Source organism: Fibroporia radiculosa (genome assembly GCF_000313525.1).
Source record: "Fibroporia radiculosa TFFH 294 genomic supercontigs, scaffold508, whole genome shotgun sequence".
Lineage (NCBI taxonomy): Eukaryota > Fungi > Basidiomycota > Agaricomycetes > Polyporales > Fibroporiaceae > Fibroporia > Fibroporia radiculosa.
Genome location: NW_012133215.1, coordinates 1 through 23799, shown reverse-complemented (window position 1 = coordinate 23799; position 23799 = coordinate 1). Strand labels below are relative to the sequence as shown.

At 54.9% G+C, this 23799-nt stretch overlaps 10 protein-coding genes across 10 annotated transcripts; 5 read left to right on the top strand and 5 right to left on the bottom strand.

Moving 5' to 3' along the window:
* Positions 1–183: 183 nt before the first annotated feature.
* On the bottom strand, positions 184–1563 carry FIBRA_01181 (uncharacterized protein; the record flags this gene model as incomplete). The annotated part of the gene is made up of 7 exons (XM_012323059.1): positions 184–300; positions 359–475; positions 540–629; positions 684–867; positions 921–973; positions 1023–1047; positions 1370–1563. The coding sequence occupies 7 exons, from the start codon at positions 1561–1563 to the stop codon at positions 184–186; spliced, it is 780 nt and encodes a 259-aa protein (XP_012178449.1).
* A 750-nt stretch (positions 1564–2313) lies between these two features.
* Positions 2314–4626, bottom strand: FIBRA_01180 (uncharacterized protein; the record flags this gene model as incomplete). The annotated part of the gene is made up of 8 exons (XM_012323058.1): positions 2314–2361; positions 2423–2535; positions 2611–2710; positions 3579–3629; positions 3686–3868; positions 3908–4019; positions 4123–4253; positions 4327–4626. 8 exons carry the CDS (start codon positions 4624–4626, stop codon positions 2314–2316), a joined length of 1038 nt encoding a protein of 345 aa, XP_012178448.1.
* A 386-nt stretch (positions 4627–5012) lies between these two features.
* Positions 5013–6439, top strand: FIBRA_01179 (uncharacterized protein; the record flags this gene model as incomplete). The annotated part of the gene is made up of 3 exons (XM_012323057.1): positions 5013–5044; positions 5099–5147; positions 5204–6439. The coding sequence occupies 3 exons, from the start codon at positions 5013–5015 to the stop codon at positions 6437–6439; spliced, it is 1317 nt and encodes a 438-aa protein (XP_012178447.1).
* A 459-nt stretch (positions 6440–6898) lies between these two features.
* FIBRA_01178 (uncharacterized protein) lies at positions 6899–10727 on the bottom strand (the record flags this gene model as incomplete). The annotated part of the gene is made up of 4 exons (XM_012323056.1): positions 6899–7348; positions 7398–7679; positions 7732–8702; positions 8738–10727. 4 exons carry the CDS (start codon positions 10725–10727, stop codon positions 6899–6901), a joined length of 3693 nt encoding a protein of 1230 aa, XP_012178446.1.
* Positions 10728–10966: 239 nt separating this feature from the next.
* Positions 10967–12060, bottom strand: FIBRA_01177 (uncharacterized protein; the record flags this gene model as incomplete). The annotated part of the gene is made up of 5 exons (XM_012323055.1): positions 10967–11152; positions 11205–11288; positions 11348–11596; positions 11647–11787; positions 11836–12060. 5 exons carry the CDS (start codon positions 12058–12060, stop codon positions 10967–10969), a joined length of 885 nt encoding a protein of 294 aa, XP_012178445.1.
* A 662-nt stretch (positions 12061–12722) lies between these two features.
* FIBRA_01176 (uncharacterized protein) lies at positions 12723–13996 on the top strand (the record flags this gene model as incomplete). Its single annotated transcript, XM_012323054.1, has 3 exons — positions 12723–12911; positions 13006–13063; positions 13116–13996. 3 exons carry the CDS (start codon positions 12723–12725, stop codon positions 13994–13996), a joined length of 1128 nt encoding a protein of 375 aa, XP_012178444.1.
* Positions 13997–15802: 1806 nt separating this feature from the next.
* On the bottom strand, positions 15803–17489 carry FIBRA_01175 (uncharacterized protein; the record flags this gene model as incomplete). Its single annotated transcript, XM_012323053.1, has 2 exons — positions 15803–15909; positions 15962–17489. 2 exons carry the CDS (start codon positions 17487–17489, stop codon positions 15803–15805), a joined length of 1635 nt encoding a protein of 544 aa, XP_012178443.1.
* Positions 17490–17879: 390 nt separating this feature from the next.
* Positions 17880–19002, top strand: FIBRA_01174 (uncharacterized protein; the record flags this gene model as incomplete). Its single annotated transcript, XM_012323052.1, has 6 exons — positions 17880–18203; positions 18250–18281; positions 18337–18480; positions 18530–18659; positions 18703–18843; positions 18901–19002. The coding sequence occupies 6 exons, from the start codon at positions 17880–17882 to the stop codon at positions 19000–19002; spliced, it is 873 nt and encodes a 290-aa protein (XP_012178442.1).
* An 831-nt stretch (positions 19003–19833) lies between these two features.
* On the top strand, positions 19834–20981 carry FIBRA_01173 (uncharacterized protein; the record flags this gene model as incomplete). The annotated part of the gene is made up of 8 exons (XM_012323051.1): positions 19834–19929; positions 20014–20084; positions 20149–20287; positions 20342–20434; positions 20523–20617; positions 20676–20686; positions 20747–20877; positions 20943–20981. The coding sequence occupies 8 exons, from the start codon at positions 19834–19836 to the stop codon at positions 20979–20981; spliced, it is 675 nt and encodes a 224-aa protein (XP_012178441.1).
* An 878-nt stretch (positions 20982–21859) lies between these two features.
* Positions 21860–22866, top strand: FIBRA_01172 (uncharacterized protein; the record flags this gene model as incomplete). The annotated part of the gene is made up of 5 exons (XM_012323050.1): positions 21860–21894; positions 21941–22038; positions 22097–22352; positions 22424–22582; positions 22644–22866. The coding sequence occupies 5 exons, from the start codon at positions 21860–21862 to the stop codon at positions 22864–22866; spliced, it is 771 nt and encodes a 256-aa protein (XP_012178440.1).
* Between the last annotated feature and the right edge of the window lie 933 nt (positions 22867–23799).

The window sequence follows — 23799 nt, the reverse complement described above, 5'->3', positions numbered from 1 at the left end:
CGCTCCTCGTTTCCTTGTTTCTGAATATCTACGAGCACTCTCCTTGTCCGCGCCATCGAGCATCTGTGTACTACTTATGTTGACCAACAAAGGACAATGAACTTATTTTGTGAACAACACACGAGTCGAAAGCATCACTTGGAGACATGGATATTAGTGAGGTAGTAAATATGCCATCTATGTTTACTCGAGCTTGACAACGGCACCGAGGTCCATGAAGGTCTTTTGCAACTTTCCGGCATCTTCCTTCGACAAGTTCTCTTTGAGTGTTTGTGGTAGCGACTCCACGAACTTCTTTGCCTAGAGACAGAGCATCTTGAGCACTAATGCGAATGATATGTAGATGAATACAACATACCTCGATAAGCGTCAAGTTTGGCACCATGGCCTTCACTTCCCGAATGATTTTGGGTTTTGCTGCGGCGTCGAATGACTCGAGCTTGACTGTGAAGATGGTCTTCTCCTTAGGCTTCTCCTAAGGTTGCATGACAGTCAAGTGTCACCATGATACAAAGCAAAATATTTCACCGGCCACGAACCTCAACGGCTTCCTCCGCTGCACCGTCAGCATTTGCCACGGGCGCTGGCGCAGCGGCGGGCATCGCAATCTCTTGAATGTTCAATCGCGACTATTGTAGTGGTGAGTCGAAAGCTTCCAGTACACATACGATCCTCCGCCTCACCTTCAAGAGCGTCACTAAATCCGCCGCCTGCAGCAGGGTCAGCCCAGAAATGTCGTCAACGATCTTGTTCAGTTTGGGATCAGCAGCGACAGAGGGTGAAGGTGGTGGCGGGGATGGAGACGCAGCGGGAGCCTCTGCGGCGGCGGTAGCAAGGCATCTTGACGAGCTAGCGAGAGCGTTCGAACTATGTGACACGCTCGTCAGGACTGAGCAGGGTGGTGCTGGTAGCTCACATACCGCGCTACATAGCGTGTTCTGGAGAGTGCGCGCAGAGCAGCAGTGCATCGAGTCTAGGGGAATGCTTAGACACGAACGCGCAAGGAATACTGGGACACTAACCGCCATGCTGTATACAAGTAGACCGCTGGAAACAATGAGTACAATTTCCGACTTCTCTCGTTGTCCTTTGCGCACGTGATTGCCACATGGCACTGACCCGAATCTTTCGGACTCCGGAGACGAGCTGCAGCTCTTTAGAATTTGAGCCTGTGCAACGGCCCGTGTGACTCTCATGCGTCCGTGGAAATATGTACACAGGGTCTGAGCGTGTTTTTTTCCCCCTGCAAATGCGAAGATATTTACCAAAACGACATAAATGAGAATTTCCAGCCGTCAGACTCGGAACGCCTTCACGCGACCGCTGGCTTGCCAAGGACACAAGCGAGTCCCTTGTGCCCTATAGACACGAGGGGATTGTCCGAGTCAACTCTGCCAAATCATCATCATCATTAACACCTGTATCCTCGTCCTCCACCTCAATCACCTCCACCGGGAAGCCGTCGGAAGACTCCTCGCTTTCTACAATTGGGGACCGCTCGCGTTTTGAGCCCCGTTTTGTGGTCTCCCGTTCCTGCTTGGGTTTTACAGCCGATCGATCCATTTTGTTTCAATGCCTTGGGCTTTTGCTTCCTTTGCATTGGTGGTATGAGGCGGTGCGCGTTGTCAGCTTGTATACGCTGAAATTCGACATCATAGCCAGCGCATTTCATACACCAAATATCAATAATCTGCATTCACTGGCAATAATCGTTACCCCGTGAACAAGATTTACAATGTACCTCTTGACTACATTCATATGCTGCGCTGATTTCTGTCAAGTCCGTTTGGCATCCCGGATAGCTTTTAGGCGTGCCTCGTCATCGCAAAGCTCCTCCACTTCTTCTAGTGTAGGTCCACGCTTCAGCTCCCGTCGTAGGTATACTCTTGCACAAATTTGGGTGCCCCAATTGTGAATCGACATATGTTGGGACCAGGTTCGACGCACTGACGTGAAGTAAGAGATCTGGACAGGTATATCAAAACGTACATACCCGAGCAGATTGATCAGAAAAATCTTTTGTAGTTAACGATTTAGACGGATATATCTTGTGTTCACCCACAGTGTAACCCCAGAGTGCAGGGCTGTTTGACTCGGACGAAAACTCGCATGATACCGTTCGTCCTACTGTTAGCGGCATGGCTAGAGAAATACAGTATAGGATCATCAAGAGTCAGCGGAGCATGCGGGTTGAAGTCATAGACAATGCACATTAGAGTATAGGGTGGTGATTGAAAAGGGCAGTCCGTAGTTTCTCATCGATAGCAATGGGGTAGGACTCAAGCTCAAGTCCGACGGCTTGGAGACCATCAGTCACAAACTCATAATGAATTGCAAATCTTTCTTAGTTTCGACGATAGGCTGCACCATAGAATCATGCATGAGGTTACAGGAAAATTTTGCAAAAACGGGGCACACTCACATTCTTCCATTTATTTGTAAGTGCTCGAGCATCACCGTCCGTTGATTGAATAGCTGTGGGCGGAGCCATGTCAAGTGCATCTTCAACTGGTTCGTCCTTCACCTTCTTTTGCTCTGGAAAGAAGATCGGATGGGTCAACTAATAACACTGCCAGTGACTCTTCTTCACGAATTGGTAAGAATACGTACCCGCACCCTTCTGATCGAGGTATACGATGGCCTTCTTTTCATCGACTAGCGCGTACACACACAGACCCGAAAGTCTGTCCACCATCAAATGTATCGGGAGCTATACGAATGTTCTCTTTCTCATCTGGTTTCTTTTGATCATGGACTACATTTGTGTCCATAACGGCGAGTGTATATTGCAAGTCAAGTCCGAATGAAGACGGACTAGATGGACCGAAACATGACTAGAATAGTTGGTGTCCGCCAGCGGGTGGCGCGACTAGTGGCTACGGAACTTGCCATGTTCGGCTAATAAATGGCCGTATTTAGCAGCCGTACAGCATGCATCTAATCAGAATGCATTTGAGATATGAATTTGTGTATGCGCTTGTTCGTCATGGTTATCTCAACAGTACTCTAGTTGCACAATCGAAGGCAATCCCTGGTCGGTGTGGATACTCGTACCAATCATTTCAGATCGCACTGGGAACTGAGAATCAACTGGACATCAAATATACTTACCTTTAGACCGCGCGATATCATTGCTTCATGGCCGGCATCGCGGAGAATCATGGCTTCCTCACGCGCTAACACCAAAAAAGATAAGGATAATCCGATTAGAGACATTATGAGCACGTTGATCTGGGGGCCCTAGTCCACCAAGGATCTGCAGCAAATTTAGGCTTAGCTAGCGCCAGGATCAGCACATTGGGAATGCAGCTTCATGTATGATTGGCTACTTAATCATACTAGTCTACAGATCAGAGGGATGAGACGGAGATTGCCACCAAGCTATGCGAGACGGACCACTTGTACACTTCTGAACATTCGAACAGCTCTCCTCAGAGCTTCGCGTTACCTACGCAACAATCGAAGGAGGGTAATCGCATCTCGAGAATAAATATCGTGATCTGGGTCATCTGCAACCTAAGGCCGGGCCGACGAAATGGCTCATAAGAGTGCAGGCAAATGCAAAAAAAGGCGCGTACCTCTAACCATGTAAATTCCTTCTTGAGTAGCGTAAAAAATCGCTTATCAGCCTGTGTTTTCATAATGGTCAGTGCGAGGGGGTGATAGATGGACGGTCTAGTCTGACCTTACGCCGTTTCTTGTAGCAAAACAGCACCTCTGCATGCGATCCACGAATTGGGACGAGGTCTGCCAATGTCCGTACGAGAAGAGGGAATGCAGGCTCGAAATAGACGCAATCCGCTAGTAGTATGAGATCCAGTCGCGAGGCGACTGAGATTATGTCTCGGGGGATGGGGTCACCCCTATCCTACGAACAGAGTTAGTCAATCATCATTCCAGATTATACTGATAAGAGAATATCAAGGGGTGGGGATGCTGACCAGTTGAGCTCCGCGACATGCACAGAAGGATCAAGGTCATTCATAGACACATTACGCGACATAATGTCGAGAAGCTGTCTAGAGAATGCTATCAGCATGGCGGGACGCAGTCAAAATGAGAATGGTTGACAATGAAGTGATTACAAGATAGATGATGAAGTCAAAAGTGACATTCACGCACTCTTGGTCGGTGATCCACACGCTCGCACCCAGTATTCCCGCGACCAGTCCAACAAGCCCCGTCCCACTACCAAGTTCAAGGACAGTTTTGCCTTGAAGAGAGCCCCTTCGCGCAATATACTGCGAAAGGACCTGGCGAGAGCAAGGATATCGCGTTTCTTATGTGAGTACGGTAGCGCACATAGATGGCTGGTAAGAAACATACCTCACCTGCCGGCCAAGCGATCCCCCCACATCCGGGCGACGCGTCCACAGCAAGTTTGATCACAACATGCTCTGTCGAGTCTGCACAGTGGACATCGGCACTAGTAGTGGTAGCAAATGAGAGCTCGATGGTTTGGTTGATGATAGATGGGGGTTGGGCGGGGACAATGTCAGAAATATCGGGGCCGATGTCGTCCGCAGCGCGCAGGTGCCTAAGGGGGTCAGCCTCGTCGAGTTCTTCCTCAAGAACGAGGTCCATCGCGGCGACGGACTGATGCCGAGGAGACCGAATGGTCGACATCGGCAGGAGGGAGCAGGCGAGCGCGTAGAAAGAAGGGAAGAGCCTGGACTACTCGTGCACAGAAGCTCAATGCACGCGGCCTCAAGCGCCATCAGTCTCCTCGCTTCTCCTCCTATATAACCCTCCCGTCCGCATTCCTCCCACTCCCCCGCCATCGTCCTTTGCCTCCCCGTCAACGCCATCAACGGTGAGCAGCCACTCTTCCTCTTGTGACCGGCAGCGCGCTTAACGGATCCGCTCTCATGCAGTGACATCGGCGTAATCCGACTGTCGGCTATCAGTCAGCCCATTTCATTAGACCTACTTAATTCTTCGCGCCCCCGCGGCCTCGCACGGGGTTGAGGACCTCTTGAACGACATTTCAAGTTTAGGAACTTAACGGCGCCATGACAGATCTACATGAAGTCCAGTTCAGATGGTGAGTTGAATACTCGGGCTTCCCAACGCGAAGTTTACACCTAGTCTCCGCAAGGCCTCACTCAAACGCCTCCCACGTTGTTGTGACGGGAGCCTTCGACGGCGTACGTACCACTCCACTCGCAGCTTTTGGGCACTGTCTAACGTATCTGCGTCGCAGTGGTCAGGCTCGGTTTATCTCGCGAAGACGTCATCCGGCTTCGAGGGCACAGCACGCGTGCCCTGGGGGCAAAAAATTGCCTACAAGTTCATCGTCGATGGCCGCTGGACCACAGCCGACGGTCAGCCTACTGAGTTTGACAGCAATGGCAACTTGAACAATATCTATACTTCGCCTAATTGTCCATCCCAGGAGGAGACGAAGGTAGAGGCTAGCACGATTCGGGGGGCAGTAGCCGCGGCTGGTACTGCGGCAGGGGGTGCTGCTGTTGCAATGGTTGGAGCGATCGCGCCTGAGACGACATCACAAGCACCGCAAGCGCCTACACAATCTCCAGAAGAGACTTCTTTGCCAGTCGTTGCTCCAGCTCCCCCCGATCCATCATCAGCTGAGGCTGATCCGGCTGCGACACCCAAGCCAGAAGCGAAGAGCGAGCCGAGCCCACCAGAACTCGAGCCTGTGACACTTTCTGAAGAGGCAGTACTCCCTCCAGAGGAGGTCGCCGCGCCCCATCTCGCCCCGAACGTGCCTATCCACGTTCTCCCACTTCTGCCGGAGGTACCCGTTGTTGCCCCCGGTGTCACCAACACCCGACAAGGTGTTGCCCAACAAGAAAATAGCGATGTAATTAGCGAGCCGTCTACGCATGTGCCTGCAGGTATGAACGGCATAGGGGGGAGAGCGTCAAGCCCTGCCACTGTTTCGAAGCCTAGTGAGACGGAGACGAGCGTCGTTGGGACGACGGCGGCGTCAGAGGAGGAGCCTGTCGAGTCTGTGGTGCTAGACCCGGTTGTCGTCTCGAACAGTGCGGTCGATGCTGCTCCTGCAAACGGCTCGCCAGCTGAACTGCCTTCGACATCCGACACTGCCGCTGCTCCCATCCCAGAAAAGCCTATCGCAAACGGTTCGTCTGCGCCTGTGACGACCGCGTCTGCGTCTGCGCCCGAAACTCCTGCTGTGAACGGCTCGAGTGCGCACACGAACGGCACCACGTCCAAGGCGACCCTGCCCAGTACACCACCAGCCAAGGAGAAGCGGATGCGCTTCCCGTCCCTTTCTGTGCGCTCGCGGCGCTCAAGCAGTAGCGTGCACACATCCACTACCGAGTTCGGCGCAGATCCAGGAAAGGAGGGCACGAAGTCGGAAACGTTAGGTGGGACGCATCGCAAGAAGCGGAGTAGCATCTTCGGAAAGCTGAAGGGCATCTTCGACTCTCCAAGCAAGCTGGGCAAGTAGGCTCCCCCCGTCGATGCTATCTTTTATGGTCTAGTGTGTATCTGCCGCCCATTCCTAGCTGGAAGGTTCTGACGACTTTTCACGTCATGCTCATGTCTATGATTTTACGTTCATCTCCTTGTGCCTCAGCTCTTCCCATCTACGTAGCTAGCTGCCCACCCCATAGATTTCATTCCTTTTCTTATACAGTATGCCTCGGTAGTGCTGCTAGTCCGTTTCGGATCCTTCTACCCTTAATATATGCACGTCTTTGGCGACATGCTGCAGATTCAGAAACTCGAACATTAATCGGGGACTATAATATGTACACGTGCGAAGTTGGTTCTGACAGGAGCGCAATTGAAGAGCAGTAGACCATGAATCATAACGACAGCAATGGCGGCTACCCTGTGCAAGAGACAATATGCATGATTCAAGCCGGTCCTCTTTGAATAAAACTAGAATTGGCTCCAATTGACATCACCTCCCGCCTTTCTTCTCGACCTTCCACTCCTTAAAAATCCCATCGAGACTTTTGTAGAGCAAGTGCGACGGTAACGAACGGATGATCTCACCCACGCGTTCCTCAACTTCGTTTTTGCCACTCTCGGGCGAAGCCTTCTTGGCGTATTCAACCGCAAGTCGGAATATCGCGAGAACTGCAAGGGAGACGTGCGTCTGCTGTGCGCCATGCGCCGCACCGGGGGACAATGCAGCTAACAGAGGTCCAGCAATGTTGGGTGCAGCGAGGGCAGACGTCGACTGCGGATAGACTGTACTCGAACGCTCGCCTCGCACGAGGCGGAGAAGAATCTCGAGTATGTTGTCGGTCTCCGTCATGTGCGTGCGCAAGAATCGCTGACGTTCGGTGGATTGACCGATGTTGGAGTTCTGCGCCCACGACTCCAGAATGGTCCAGATTGTAGGTGCCTAACGGACCGTTAGTCAAAGCACAATAAATCGAAGTAGGGCAACGCACAGGGTCAGGGTCTGCGACCTCGATCTTTTTCTCCCAGCCGTCCGCGGCATCGCCAGCAACCCAGAACATACGCCCGAACATGCTCTTCAGCCATTCGTGAACATCGCCGCTCTTGACCCATCGAGGTTCCGACAAAGGACGCTCTTTGTCTAAATGCGCAATGAGCGTAATTGTGGAGGGAATACCAGATTTCGAGAAAACAGGGATGGTCGGATCGCTTTCGAGATGTTCGGAAATTTCCAGCGGGAGATATGAGGCAGTAGCCTCGGAATATGCTTCCATCTTGGGGGGATGAAAATGAGAATTGTAATACATTAGAGAAGGTCAAACTCACTAGAATTCCCTTATACCCGCTGAGCTCGTCCTTGTCGATGGTCAAGCACACCTCGATGCGACCATCAGCTCTGATAACCTTCAACTTTTCAACGATTTCAGCATCGATCACCATTCTCCGAGTGCCTGCAGCATAGGAAACGGAGAGGCGGTTGGCTGATGCGATCCTGCCGGACTTCCCAGCTACTTGTGAGGGCAGCTGTGATGTGGAAGGTTCGCTATAAGCTGTTGAGCTTGTCAATGTGGTGGATGCCACTGCAAGAGAGACGGGGGACACAGATGTCTCTTGAGCTTCTTCGACAGGTTGTGTAGCCTCCCTGTGTGCTCTGTCGCCTTGAGATCCCGAAACATCGTCGTCGACTACAGTGGATGTGAACGATGCATGGTCGGCGTTCTGAATGTTTGTATCGGGAACGGTGGACGCGATGGAATCCATAGGCCGCAACGGTGCCGGAGCAGTGCGCTTGACTTCTTCGGAGAGTGCCTGAGCGTCATCACGGTGTGAATCGTTAGCAGACTCGATGGCAGGAGAGATGGATGACGGGACAGCCACATCCACAGAAGAGGAAATATCAGGAGAAGTAGACGATCCAGAGGGGACGGAATTGTTGGCATCCTGATTCTCGGAGCCAACTGCCTGCCCAGGTATTCCAGTGGAACCTGTTTCGAGACTAGTCTGCTGATCAGAAGGAATGCCCATTGACACATCGGAGACGGCAGTCAGCGAGGGGTTCTCTGGGCCGTTTACGCCGTTAGAGATATGTGAATCCACGAACATACTGCCCTGTTCAGCAGCCGGCGCATTCACATCATGGTGCTCATCAATGGAGCCCTGAGCATCCTCATCGCCACCCATCATATAAGAGTCGTCGTGACCCTCCCCTTGCATGCCATCAAAACCAGTGCCTTCTTTAGAGAAAATGGAAATTAGCGGTGCGAACGGCGGTCGTTCGAACGAGCTGCGTGTCCACGCTGCGCACAGTCTCGATCGTAAGTAGAATGCTTACCATATTCGCCTTCTGCATCTGCATCGGATTCATGGTACGGCTCGTGCTCGTGCTCGTGCTCGTGCACATGGCCATCCCCTTCCTCCTCATCCTGCATTTCGTCTCCTCCAATGGCAGCCATGAGCCAATCACCCTCGCTGGCCGTCTCTGCCACACTCGGAGCGACACTTTCGCGTCCGACAGCAGTATCTGCACCATCATAATCCATGCTCGCAGAAACACTGGCACCATCATGATCTGGGGCTATCCCAGATGAATGCGGAGGAGGTGGGGGCGGGCCGCGCCCATCTTCCGTATCACCATCGTCATCCTCGAGCTTTTTACGTTTCCCTTTCCTAATGTTAGAAGCAGAAGACGGACCCAGAGAAGAATACGGCGATTGCGCAGGAATCGGGCGCGAATCGTCAGCAGTAACAGGGGTGTGGAAATAGATACGAATGCGCGAGGGAGGAGGTGGCAGTAAAGCGGTGGACTCCACTTTCACTGGAACGCTCTCACCGATGGCGTCGCCTGAAGCTGGCACGGCATTTGTTAACAAAACATCACCGGTTGGCTCTGCCTTGACAGCCGTCGGTTCCTGCTCAATATGAGTGTCAGCAGGAACCTCGGATGGAGTAGCACTCTCTATTTTTTCCACCTTCATAGATGGTTCGACAACCTCAGATTTCGAGACACCCCAGCTCCATGCCAGCTCGGGAATATCGAGTCCAATGATCTTGAAATCAGTCAGCGTTCGCCGGTTCTCGTCTTTCTTACCACTCGAGAACCCTGCGGAAACCGCATTACTGCTTTCCCTACCGCCATGGAGCGGACCAGAATCATGTCGACCTCCGCGCGAGGACGACGCGAACCCCTGATTACGGCCTCGGAACGAACTGCTGTTTGAATAGCTCTGATGCTGGTGATGATGCTGCTGCTGGTGTTGGTGCTGCTGGTGTTGGTAGCCATGCGAATAGCCCTGATTTCCTCCTGCGGTGAATGACCCACCTCGCCGGTTGTCTCGGTTCCCAAATCCACGGTTCGATCCGTGTCCTCGGAAGCTCCCGCTGTTTTGACCCATCCCTCCTCCCCGACCACCCATGTTGTTGTACGTCCCCCCTCTCCCTCGATTCCCGCCCCGGTTCATTCCCATCGGCGTTCCCCGTCCTCTGCCGCCCATGTTGTTACCGCCTCGTCCACTCATGAAGCCTCCTCTTCCACCATTCATCGACATCTGATTCATCCCCGGTCCTCCACCTCGCCCGTGCTGACCCTGACCCTGCCCTTGCCCTTGCCCTTGACCAAACATGCCCATCCCACCCTGCTGCATAGGCGGCGGGGCCGGAGGCGGCTGAAATTGAGGTTGAGGCGGAGGTCCACGATGCTGGCTGGGCCCATCGAATCGCTGTCTCTTTGCAGGCGGCAATTGTTGAGGAGGCGTGTGGAGGATGTTCGGGTTCCGATTGTTTGGCCGCTGCTGCTGTTGCTGCTGCTGTTGCTGTGGGTGGAAAAACGCCTGCTGCGGCTGCTGTTGAAAAGTTTGAGGTGCAATTTGCGGCTGGTATGGCGTTTGAGGAACCTGTTGAGGTGTAGGCCCACTCTGCGGGATGTAAGGCTGTTGATATGCCCCCGCTTGAGGCTGGTAAGGGTTATAGGCTGGCTGAGGTGGTGGCGGTGGCGGTTGTACTACGGGAGGAGGAGGCTGAAAATGCTGTTGAGGTTGCCTTTGCTGATGTTGTTGCCAAGAAAGGTTTTGTTGTCCTCCATAGCCGTAGTTAGCATAGAGGGCAGACTGCTCAGCAGTGGGCCGAGGAGCCGCAGGTTGCGCAGTTTGGGTAGCAGGCCATTGAGGGTTGTACGCACCAACAGCAGGTGTCTGCACCGCAGAAGCTGCAGCAGCCCAATAGGCAGAATAATCTGGCTGTGTTGGCTGAGGAGGAGGAGGGCCTGGTGGGAGAGGCGGCTGTTGTGGAGTGTAGGCAGCGGTCGTTACGAAGGGATTTTTGTTCATGGCCGACAAGTCTATGCAGTTACGAAGGATATAGGGTACAGGGAGTCGTCGCTGAGAGAGAGAATATATTGCCGTCGACCAGGCTGGTCGCGACGAAGGGCAAGACCGTCATCGTCGCCTCACCGTCGGGTGGCTAGTCACTGTCACAATGTCACGCTCATCCACCATGAAAGACACGAGAATTCAGCTGTAAAATAAAACAAAACAAGTGAAATTGTGCTATGCGGCCTCTATATGCTCTAATTCGTGTCCTCAAATCTCTTCTTTTTCCTTTTCGTTTTGTGAGCTGACTCCTCAGAGGGATTATCCGATTCTTTATCCCTACGGCGCTTCCGTTTCTCCTCAACGGTTGGCGCAGCTTCTTCGACCGGGGCAACAAACGCTTCTGCGCGCTTGGCCTGCCGCTCCTCTGTGACCTGGTCTTGCTGTGACAATTTTGAGTCAGGAGCGCTTCGGCTCGATCAAAAGGGCGCGTACCTTCTGTTTTCTCCTTCGTGCCTCCCGCTCTTGCTTCTCATTAGAGTTGAGGAAGTATTCTCCAGACTCGAGTTGCATATCCACCTAGTACAATCCAGACATGAGGTCTCAACTGAGTGACAACCAGTACTTCGACACTGTACCTTGCGAGGCATCTGTGGTGGCGGGAATGGCGTGTAAACCTTCTTAGTTTGTTGCCCTTTGCTTCCTGGACCAATGGGCTCCAGCCCGGCAGCCTTTCTTGCCTCGTTCTTATCCTTCAAACGGTCGTTCTTGCGTTCCGTCTTCTCCGACGTCTTCAGATGGTGTCTGCGGAACTTCGGCAGGAAGCGATCCCAAGACTCGTTCACAAGCTGAGGGTCTTTAGCAAGTTCACGTTTGATCATAAGTTCCTGGGACGTTTCAGCATGATGTTCGTGACAGTCGATAGCATCCATCTTACTTTGATCCGGTAAATTGGATGGATGTTCTTCATACAGTCCAAGATGATCCTTCGTACTTCTTTGAGACCTTTGTACGGACCCATGACACTGACTGTACTCCCCTGCACGAGAACGTAGCACTGCGTCAATAGCTCAATGGCCTAGGAAGATGTCAGATGTTTTTTTGGCATACATTTTGCCCAGCGAACCTTCAATGTACTCCCATCCGGACCAATAATCCTCTGTCTCCTCTTCACAAACCGCTCTTTGTTGCGTACAAGATTGCCAATTTTAACAATATCGCATGCTACACCGTCATCCAAAATTTTGACTGCTTGTCCAGCTGCGACACCGCGAGCGAGAAGTTTGATCATATCACGAGCTTTCAGAATAATGTAGGGGTCAAACGTTTTTCGTGTTGTTCTGACGGACATGGATCCATGGATCAAATCCAATGTACAGGCTATACCCTTGGTCACGGTCAGTCTTAAAGACGAACATATAGGAGATATGAGAGCGCACATGTGATTCCAAGGCTGTTGTCACAGCACTCCAAACTTCGCGCAAGTACTTCTCCCTGTATTTCGGAAAGAGGGTGGCAAATGAAGACTCTTCTGTGAATGTTCCACCTTTGTTGTCTTCAGGCTGGAATGTATCAATGGCCCACTGGTGATATCTTAGGGATGGATTCAGTTACAACTGCAAAGAAATCTTACGCTTTAATGTAGCGTCAGTGCTTGCCGTATATAGATCGGAAGGAACAATCTCACTGGTCTATGTCATCCGTGTCCCAAGCTGCCGCGCAGAGTGAGGGATTGATATGTTAAATCAACTTTGGTAACGTACGTTTTTCCTTCCTGTGTCGCTTGTTTTTGTTCACAACCTGTTCCGTTTGTGCACTGTCGGCCATCTCGTAGCTCCAGCTTGTGCGGTCAAATCAAATGCCGGCGTGAATGTCGCGGAGAAGGCTATAAGTAGAGACCTAGGTTGTCGCCGAACATTTCGGGCGACACGGTGGCTCAGATCGGCGCCTTCAGGCTTGTCTTCAGTCTGCTGTATTGTGCTTTCTCTCAGTTCTACCATATCATTCTCCGGCATGGATATTACCCCTGAAATCTCAGAGCCACTCGACGCGCTCTCCTACGACGAAACTGTTCCTTACGATGAATTGCTCCCCACACAACCGTCCGCCGAGTCTAGCCAGGCTCAAGCATCTCTCGCCCATCGCATTGGCAGCACCAAAGTTTATTTGTTGTCAGAAACGACTGGGGCGCGAGTCGGAAAGGTGCGCTGGTAGAGTGTCTCGACGGGCGAGGATGACAGCCTAATGAGAGAGTTACTGTCTCCGAATCCGACCTCATTATTTGTCGGGGTACCAGAGGAAACGTACGGCAGACGAAGGAGACGATGCAGATGGTGATGTTGACATGGACGAAGGTGCCCGAAAATCTTTGATACCCTACTCACTGTATTTACCGCCGCCGTCTAGATGCCCCTTACAGGGATAATGCAATCTTGTTCTGTGGCGCCCCAATATCGCATCTGCCCACCCCCAGCATATTCGCATACGCTACACATTTTGACTCACAACCGATGGCTCTCGAATGGATCGACGACAAGACGTGTATCCTCGTATTTTCCTCAAAGACAACAGCGCGCTCCGCCTTCCGATACTTATCAAAATCCATAGCGGAGGAACCATCCAAAGTGGATGGTTCTGTCACTGCGAAACCCATTCCCATTGCGCTATGGCCACCAGAAGAGAGGATAAGCAAAAGCTTGGGCAAGAGCGAGGGGTTGAAAGGTGCTATTCGGATGCGGTGGGCCACATTCCAGGACGTCAAGAAGAAAGGCGCGAAGAGGGAAAGCGAGTTTTACAAGAAGTACGGAGACAAGGCTGGAAAGAGCAATACCGAGGACGAGGTCAACTGGCCGGCGGACGATGATACGCGGCAGCGTAAGAAGCAGAAAGGAGACATGTTCGAGGAGATGGCACAGAAAGCACGCCTCGACGATGAACTGGACGCATTTCTTGCCGAGGACGATACTACAGCTCCCCGATCGCCGTCTCCACCTTCGAGGATGCGGTCCGATTACATGGATGGGAGGGGGAGGACTCTCTTAGAGCGAACGTCTGTGATGCGTGCGCGACCAGATACGTTGGCGTCTCGAATCATGGCAGAGCTTCCCAGTCGGGCTCGCTCCCGCAGAGGTCAGAGGCAGGACGATGGAGGAGGACAGTCTTCCGGACAGTCTGGCCATAGAGGGGAGGATGATGGGACACGAAGAGGGAAGGGCAATCCGCGTCCCAGAAAGACACAACAAGACCTTGACGATGAGCTGGATGCCTTCCTCAACGCCAAAGACTAGTGTAAATGTATCGTATCTCATATTTACCCTCCACTCACAAATGTATTTGTTTGTCCGCGAACGGACAGAATGAATGGCCGCAATAGATTGTATCCTGTGCATTCATAGCTTTTATTTGGCTCAGAATTGTAGTTGAGACATCGTATGGAATACACTGTACATTGCTACAAATTGGTGAACTACGTCCAAGATACCAGATCATACACCCCTAGTGGCAAGCTTTGACAAACCATCAACAAGAATCATACAGTCAAAATGAGACAACCCTACTGCACAATACAACCAAGACTGGCAGTTAGGATGTGAAGCCAATAATGTTAGCCTTGTAAGGTCAATGATACCATGGTTAACGAATTTCGGAACAAGCTCTTCAGTGGGCAAACCGAGTGAACTGATGAACTCTGCGACGTCGTCTGCGCCGGAGGAATTGATTCTTGTATCTTTCAAAGCTTTGAGCTGGATACCGTGCATCTCTGGCTGCCGGGATAGGGCCTCTAGCTTCTGACACTCAGCTAGCTGCTTGCTCGGCGGATCAGAGGATCGCGCGGCATTGGTCAAGGTCTGGTCAAAATAAAAACATAATGAGGTTCAATAAGCTCGAGCTGGAATGCGACTCACCGCTGCAGCAAGGTGCCTTGCATTAGATCGACACTTCATCAGCGTGCGCCCCCTCAAGTAGATTCGGGTGCACGTCGCAATCGGCCAAAATACTTCGTAATCATCGGCCTCCTTCCAGTGTCGAATAACCTGCATGTTTCTTGAATCTGATAAAATAAAAGGGCATCAAGTATGATATCCATACATCATTGTAATGTCGAGTCCAGTCTTGGGGAGCTTGAGCACTGTAGCACTTGTCAGGCTGCAGGTATTTCTAGGCAGACCGTTTGACTAAATCCTACTCAGTAGGACAATGTTAACGGGACACAAAGCAGAAGCCATCGAATCTTTACGTAGAACTTTGTCAACTGGAGCTTGGAGACCCGCATTTGAGGCATCAACGCCGGACGCTCCCTTGTAGAGCTAAAGAGGGCATCCGCAGTGATACGGGGCACCGGGATCGGCGTGCGCGGCGAGGTCTTTTCTGATCCTATACTAAAGAATTAGCCTCCCAGAATCAGGACAAAACACACCCGGGCACTCACTGGGCATATTGCTTTGCGGAAACTTACAGCTAAAATATAGGAAGATTAGACTTAAGCATCGAACGGCAGCTAGATTTTATTACCATCCGGTCCAGAGTCCGACTTCGATCTTAAATGTCCGCTGCTTCTCGTGGTTGTCCTGATTTCCTGTACATGTAGCGTGACACATTATAAACTACGGCCGTCGCGAGAACGATAGTGGGATGTAGCATGACATGGAGAAACGGCTAGGGAAACATATATTATGCATCAACGTCGCCCGACACACTGCGACAATCGACGCACAGACTTCTCCATATCTCGTCGCCAAGATTCGACTCTAGCCATAAAACATGGTGATTGAAGCAGAATAGGTAGAGTACATCTTGAATACGTCGCCTTCACCGCGAAATCATACGAGGAGCAAGGTGTGGGATCATCCACCGCTCCAGTGGGATGTGGAATGTAACTATCATCATGTCCTCCACCTACCGCTTTCCATGGCGCCATATATGCCCTTCCTCCTCTGATACGACCAAGTCACAATTTTTCCTCGACTACCGCTCCCGCCCAGACGAAACACACATACCAATAGCAGGGTTATCATCGAAAGGCCAGCGGGGAACACAGTGAGGAAGCAGCGGCAAGCCCCCTCACTTGAGAATAAGCATAAATTTGGCAACATCTAAATAATCAGACGAAAACGAGAGGCCCATCCAGTAGACGAATGTGGCAGATGCTTCAGACGCAAGCGAATGCGGTAACGAACATTCGTGCAACAGTCCATGGAGCCTACGATGATTGCAGTCAGCCGAAGCTGGGACATGAAATTGGTCGGACATACGACAGTAATCATCTTCTTCGCGCATGATCAGACGACACACCGTCATCGCCGCGAGGTCGAGCACGTCCTGCTCCTTGACAAAACAGCAGTGGATCACGGCGACCTCGCTGATCGGATCAGCGTTGGGTGTGCTGCCGTCCACAACCATAGCATCAGGATTGACGTCGACTTTCCGGCTTTGGACCAGCTCCACGAGCGCGCGACCGTTCAGATGGCCGCACCATCGCAGGTCAAGACGGGTCAGGCGCGGGCATAGACCCTCCCCGTCCCCCCCGCCATGCAATAGCTGCACGGTGGCATCGGAAATGGATGATTCGTGTAGACGTAGTTCCCGCAAATAGGGGAGTGCCCTGAACGCTGAAGCGAAAGCCCCAGGTGTCAGATCGATATCGTGTAATTCCAGTAGCTCCAGCGGAGGCGTGCTCTCGGCCAAGAAACGTAAAAGGCTAGGTCCCACCGGCTCCTGGCGGTATCCTGCGTCCTCAAGAGACCGCAGATGCAACCGCTGAAGTACGGGCGTATGTAAATGCGGCAAAAATTCATTCAGATTCGTGGGGCCGTAGAGGGTGAGTGAAGTCAGCACCGGGAGCGAGACCGTGCGCGCGGGGTCGTCTGAGGGCACAAAGGGTCTCTCGTACAGAAGTGGCATTTGAATCGCAAGCGTGTACAGAGAAGGGACGCCAGAGAGGATGGTCATGAGCGAGGATGCGGAAAGCGGCCGTTGAATGGGGCTATTGCCGACGCTGAGCGAGAGGTCGGTGATATGTGAGGGGAAGACGGGGAGGAGGGGCACAACGTCGCAACGAAACTGCACCCGGGAGAGCCGCGGTGCCTTTTCCGGCGCAAACGCTCGGGAAAGAGACTGCACGTCAGCCTCGTCTTCATTGACGGGCTCATCAAAGGGCGCAGCAATATCCACCCTGACTTCCCGTAGGTTTGGCACCGCGGCCGACGCCTCCACGATGGGCAGCAAAAGGCGGTAGACCTGGGAGAATGTCGACGACTCGATGACGAGTGTCCTCCACTGGTCAATGTGCTGCATGAGCAAGTCCATGAGGTCCGTCACTTGCCAGTTCGGGTTCCACCCACACAGCACGGTGATGTCCAACGGCGCCTGGCGCACCATGGAAAGCCAGAAGCGCGTGCGGGCAAGACCACCGAATGCGTCACAGTTCACATAGACGTGCGACCAGACGCGGGGGGCGAGTGCCGCCTTGCGCCAGGCCGAGCAGACGTGCGAGACGATGATGGGAGCGCGCGTGTAGCCATCCTCGACGCAGTGCTCGAAGATCTTGCTGAGCAGCTCTTCGGGAATGCGCCGCGCGAGAGTTGCTATGCCTTTGCAGTGTCGAATGGTTTGTTCGTGCTGACGCTGCTCGCGGCGCAGGTCATTGATTTCGGCGTGTAGAGACGCGATGTGCCCCTCGATGGCGCTGATGGCAGACTCGTGCTCCTTGATTTGCGCATTAGCAAAGAGCACGTCTTCGGCGGTAGGTTCGCGGCGATACACACTGATGTCCATCGCCATTCGCAGGCCGACTGGAGGATACGACGAACAGCTAAGCGAGGGAATTCAAGTCTGACTCGGCGTTCCGTAGCCTCGTGAATGCGCGCCATCCACGTGACGGCGTCTTTCTGTCGTGCGCGTTAGCCGCTGTTAGCCGCGTCGCCGACTCGTCTTTCAACCCGGCTGCCTGCGAGAGCAGAGGTGAGTGAAATGTTCTGCTTGTTCTGCCTAAAGATGATTCAGAGTGGAAGCTCAATCGACCCCCCAGTGTATCTGGCGCTGGGTCGAAAAGCAGACTCGGAATGTTCTAGATACTGCTGAAGTCGTTCTTTGCGTACCCCGTCAACAGACGACAGTCTCGCTGACCACATCTTTAGTTATAGGGATATTATTAGAAAATTTATCCTCTTGATGGACCCTCGGCGAGCGCGCGACCCTCGTCTTGCCCGTGCAGACCCGCGCCTGCAGCGGTCACACTCTGGTACGCCGACACACCCATCAGCGCCGCCAGCACAAGTCCAGTCCTCCGCATCCTACCCGACCCAAGCTCCCCAAAGCTCCTTTTCCTTATATCCAACCGCAACACCCCCACAATACCCCGGAGCCACAACTTCGAACCAGCAGCTTGCCGAAGAGGCCCAAGGTGCCGCCGCAATCCCCCAAGCGCCAACGCCGCCTCAGTCCACTATCTACAGGCCCCGCCCGCTTTTCTGTGTCGTATGTGCGAGCAACCAGGTGAGCAGACCGTTATTTTGGCTGGATGTGTGCTGACTCCCGCTAGAATCGATCTATGGAGGGCCACTACGTGTTGTCGTTGGTGGCAGTCAATTTATTCTCATCAGCAAACTGTGCTCACGCATCACCACAGGAAGGCCGGATACAGGGTGGTCTCGTACGGCACGGGATCCGCAGTGCGTCTGCCCGGCCCCGCCATTGACAAGCCGAATATTTACCCGTTCGGGACACCGTACAACGACATGTACGAGGAGTTGCAGGGGCAGGACCCCCGTCTGTGAGTCCGCACGCCTTCATCCTCCGACGATCGCTCATCTTGCATCTAGGTATACCGCCAATGGCCTCTTGCAGATGCTCGACCGCAATCGCCGGCTAAAGCTGGCCCCCGAACGGTGGCAGGACAGCAGGACGGTTGCAGACGTCGTCATAACCTGTGAAGAGCGGTGTTTCGACGCTGTTTGTGATGGTGGGACACGTTGGAACGTCGTTGATACCGCAGGTGGCTAAACGGCGTTTCGCAGATTTGCTGGCAAGGGGAGGGGATTTCAACAAGCCGGTGCATGTCATCAATATTGAGATCAAGGATAATCATGAAGAGGCCCACATCGCTGGCAAAGCGATCGTGGACTTGGCGGCCGCGGTGAGCCACGTCGGCCGCCCGCGCGCATGTGTGTATGCTAACCGTGCGGCCGGGCAGATCGAGGCATCCGGCGACGTGGACGAGGATATGGATAAAATTCTCCAGACTCACCAGGAGAAGCATCCGCACAGCCTACTGCACGCTGTGGCTTACTACTAATCATTGACATCTGTGCGTGTGTGATATCGCTTCGAAAAACACGAGCTGAGTTTGGATCTGATATTCCTGATAGCTGCTGGGCCGGCCGCCTGCAAGGTACTGCAACCGGTATTCCCAGCCCACATGATGGCAATCTTACCCCGTCACCTCTGAGTCTCCACTCGGATGGCGAGATCGGCCGACATGCGCAATATCAAAGAATATCAAGCACCTAATTAACATGGAGCCGCATTAGCGCGTAGCGATGGTATCGATAGAATCTAGCGTCGGATGCAGTTGCGCCTAGGGGGGAATTGAGTTTGTGTGTATATTTATCAACTTCTATTGGTGACGATGTTCGGTGATGTTGTTTCTCTAAGGTCTAGCGTGTATTCTACTCAGCTATCGTATGAGTAACCTGCCCTCGTGATTGCGTCTTCATGTCGAATTACGTTCATAACTCCGGAGAGCTGGGCCCACTCGACGCCCAGCCAGTGCCGTCTGTGCACCCTTTCCCCTGCGGGAGGAATGCCCCACTGGCCACTCGCTAGTTGCACACAGCGCCCGCTGGGTCTCCATTCACCCCAAGTTCTCTGTCCGGCTGCTGTGCGCCGCCCCAGCCTCGCTCATGCTCGACTGCGAGCTGGGCGCACCCCGTGGGAACCGAAGACGCGATAGTGATGCAGGACGTGCTCACTGTCATCTGCAGGGCTTGTCGCTCGATTGCGTTCTCGGTCGCCCGTGGCTATAAAAGCGCGGGCTTCCGGCCTGAGCGAGGGCCAAGGTTGTCCTGATCGCCGCCTCCTCCGCCCCTCCCCCGCGCCCACACACCCCGCACGACAGACTCCCGCCATGTCCAGCCTCCGCCTCGGCAGCATCGCCCCCGACTTTGAGGCAGAAACCACGCAGGGCCCGATCCGGTTCCACGAGTGGATCGGAGACTCCTGGGTAGGCGCGATGCATCTTTTGTGGTGGGAGACCGGGGCGCTGACGCTGCTGTACGCTATGATGTGATGTGATGTGATGGCGCAGGCGATCTTGTTCTCGCATCCTGGAGATTTCACCCCCGTGTGTACGACGGAGCTCGCCGAGGTGTCGCGAAAGTGAGTCGGCCCCTTTCCGGGCGCACGCTGCGTGCTGACGGACGCGCGCGCGCGCGCGGTGCAGGGCACCCGAGTTCGCGAAGCGCAACGTGAAGGTGATTGGCATCTCCGCGAACGGCCTGCAGGACCACGCGAAGTGGATCGAGGACATCAACGACTTTGGCACAAAATTCCTGGGGCCGACGAATGTCCAGTTCCCCATCGTGCGTGCCGTCCCCCCCTCTCGCTAGGCGCGAGACTAAGACGCATATGTGCAGATTGCGGATGCGGACCGTAAGATCTCGACGACGTACGACATGCTCGACGAGCAGGACGCGACGAACCGCGATGCGAAGGGCCTGCCGTTCACTGTGAGCGCCCCCCGCCACTACTCGCGCGCAGCTCCGGCGGTGCATGCATGCTGACGGGGGTTGCCCCCCCTCTCTCTTGGCTGTGTAGATCCGCACTGTCTTTGTAATTGATCCCAAGAAAGTCATCCGGCTTACGATTGCTTACCCCGCGTCCACCGGGCGCAACTTTGACGAAATCCTTCGGTACGTTCCGCGTCATTGCATGCGATGACATTCGTGTCACTGACGGGGCGGTTCGTAGGGTCGTGGATTGTAAGCACTCGCGCGCTCGCGCCAGTATCGATATGTGCTGACTCGGCTGGCTTTATGCAGCGCTGCAGCTCGGCGACAAGTACCGCGTCACGACACCGGTGAACTGGAAGAAGGGCGATGATGTGATTGTGCATCCCTCTGTGTCGAACGAGGAGGCGAAGACGCTGTTCCCGGATGTCACGTTCCACAAGGTGGGTCCTGCCTTGGGCGTGGTGGGGCGGGATCGAGTCACTGACGAAGATGCTCGTTGTTGCAGCAAACATACCTCCGGACGACGCCGCTCAAGGCCGAGTGAAGGGCTGCGATCGGGGAGGAAACAAATGCGTGCGAGGCGGTGTACTTGTATCTGGAAACCTCGGCCTGTGCGAGTGGTGAATGCAAACGTGTATCTTGTCTCGGATCATCGTGCAGCTCGGCGTGGCGCGCTGCGCTTTGCTTGCGTGAAGTTTTGAACGCTACTACTGAATGTGTTGATGTGACGTGCATCATCCATCGTGCAGACTCCGCCGCGTCTATTATTGCGAGAAGCCCGAGCAGGCTAGTTTCGACGCGGGCGGCTGATGCAGAGACTGCCAGGGCACCCCATATTCAATCGCTGCTTATCCATGGTACCGGTGCCAGCAGCGTCAGAGTGTATCGTATCGCATTGTATCGTAAGATCCGCAACCGACCGGACGACGCTAAGCACAATGCGGCAGCCTTCACGCACGCACGCAGGGTGCAGTAAGAAAGAGCAGGAATGGCCGAAGCCCAGGGAGCGTCTGCGCGCAGCACGCGCGGAGAGGATCAAAGTTGGTCCGAGTGGTTTGAATGCCGGAGGGGTCCTCGGCTCCCACAGCCCCCCTAGCCTCCACCACTGTGGACGGCGACGGGCGGCAGGCAACGCCAGCCTCCTGCCAGGCCCGGGCGAGCGTCGAGCGAGGTGCGCGCGCCCGGCTTCGGCCCCGGCCAGCCCGAGCGCACTGCGAGGGCGCTGAGTACGCCACGCGAGCGGCGCGTGCGCCCGTCGCCGGCGTGCGTCACGTGTGTGTGACGGTGACGGGCGCGCGACGCGCGTTCGCAATTCTGCGTTGCACACGCGTCCTCTCCTCCATCCTCCTCGCTCCCCATCCGATCCGTTTACCCTCCACCTCCATCCGACCACTCTATAGACAGACAGACAAACAGACAAACATGGCGAGCGCAGAAGGCGGAGCATACAGGCGAGTGTGGGCGTGCGGCGCGCGAGTGCGCGAGTGCTGATCGGGGCAACAGCTACTCTTTGACGGTGTTTTCGCCGAGCGGGAAGCTCGTGCAGATCGAGCACGCGCTCGCGGCGGTGGCGCAGGGGACGACGAGCCTCGGAATCAAAGGTGCGTGTGCGCGGTGCGCTGTGGCTGCGGGGGCGCGCTGACCGGCGGGCGGGCGCAGCGGCGAACGGGATCGTGATCGCGACGGAGAAGAAGGCGCCGTCGCTGCTCATCGACGACTCGATGATCGAAAAGGTCGCGGTCGTGTGCCCGAACATCGGGATCGTGTACTCGGGGATGGGCCCCGACTTCCGCGTGCTCGTCGCGCGCGCGCGCAAGAGCGCGCAGGCGTACTGGAAGGTGTACAACGAGTACCCGCCGACGAAGGTGCTCACCCAGGAGATCGCGACGATCATGCAGCAAGCGACGCACTCTGGGTGCGTGCCGGATTCTGTGCTGCCGTGCTGTGTGTGGCGGCTTGCTGACGGCTCTGCTGGGGTCTGCGCAGGGGCGTGCGCCCGTACGGGGTGTCGCTACTCGTCGCGGGATGGGATGTGAACCGCGGGCCGAGCCTGTACCAGGTGGACCCGTCTGGGTCGTACTGGGCATGGAAGGCGAGCGCGATCGGCAAGAACATGGTGAACGCCAAGACGTTCCTCGAGAAGCGGTGCGTGGTAGTGTTGCGCAGGGTGCGTCAGGGGTGCTGACGGCGGGACGGCCGGGTGCAGGTACAACGACGACATTAGCCTGGAGGACGCGATCCACACGGCGCTGCTGACGCTGAAGGAGGGCTTTGAGGGGCACATGACGGAAAAGACGATTGAGATTGGGGTGGTGACGGTGCCCAGCGAGGCGGACCTGGCGGAGGGGAAGGTGGCGGGGACGGGGCGGGCAAAGGCGACGTTCCGGAAGCTGTCGGAGGAGGAGGTGCGAGACTACCTGGCGATGTAGAGCGCGTGCGCGGGGAGCATGTATGAGTGCACTCTGATGCTGATGTGTGTGTGTTTCATGGAGATTGTACGTTTATTATTGCAGTTCGCTGTGCATTGACGGGGTGAAACTGGAGCTTGGCGATTATCAGATAGCTGTTGGGAGCCACGTGGGGACAAAGTGGTGGCTGGGCTAAGCCGTTCCGGCGCAAGAGGATTGTCATAGAGACTGGATCGACTAGCCGAGTCCGGCCGGTGCTGATGAATGGGCGCACGCGCCGCCATCGCCATCGCCATCGCCATCGCCGCCGCCGCCGCCCGACGAGAGGGCGTCGGGGTTTGTCAGAGGGCACGCAGCTGAATCACCGGGGGCGGATGACTAAGAGGGCTGGTGGGCGGCAGGGCTCGGGGTCCGGGGCTAGCTGAGGCAGCCGTGGGGGTGCCGAGGGCGATCGTCTGGACAGGCGTCGAGGACGAGCTCCGTATGGGCCGCGGCCACCCACGCCGAGCCGGGGGAGTGGCGGCGACTGGGGCCCCGCCGTGCGGGTTTTGGGGGGACGTGTTTCACCGACGGGGCGGGCAGGCGGGCGGGCCGCGGTGCTCCTGAGCTGAGGCGAGGCAGAGGAGCTCAGAGTCAGGAGGGCGCAGAGTAAAATTAGAGGGAGGTGTGTTTCAGGCAGACGCGATCCACCGTCGCCCACACCCACAGCCGGCGCTTGGGCAGTGCACGGGCGTCTCCGGATCTGTGATTCCCTCGTGCCTCCAGCCCACGAGGAGTCCGATCCCATCTGATCCTTCGTCAGCGCGCTCTCTCCCTTTTCGTCCTCCCTTGGCGCTCGGCCTCTGCTCGCCCTCCCCGTATAAATCTCCTGATGGCCCGTCCCCGCCCTCTCCATTGCCCTCCTCCTCCTCCTCTGTCCCACCATGGACGGCCCCAACCCCTCCCACCCCGCCC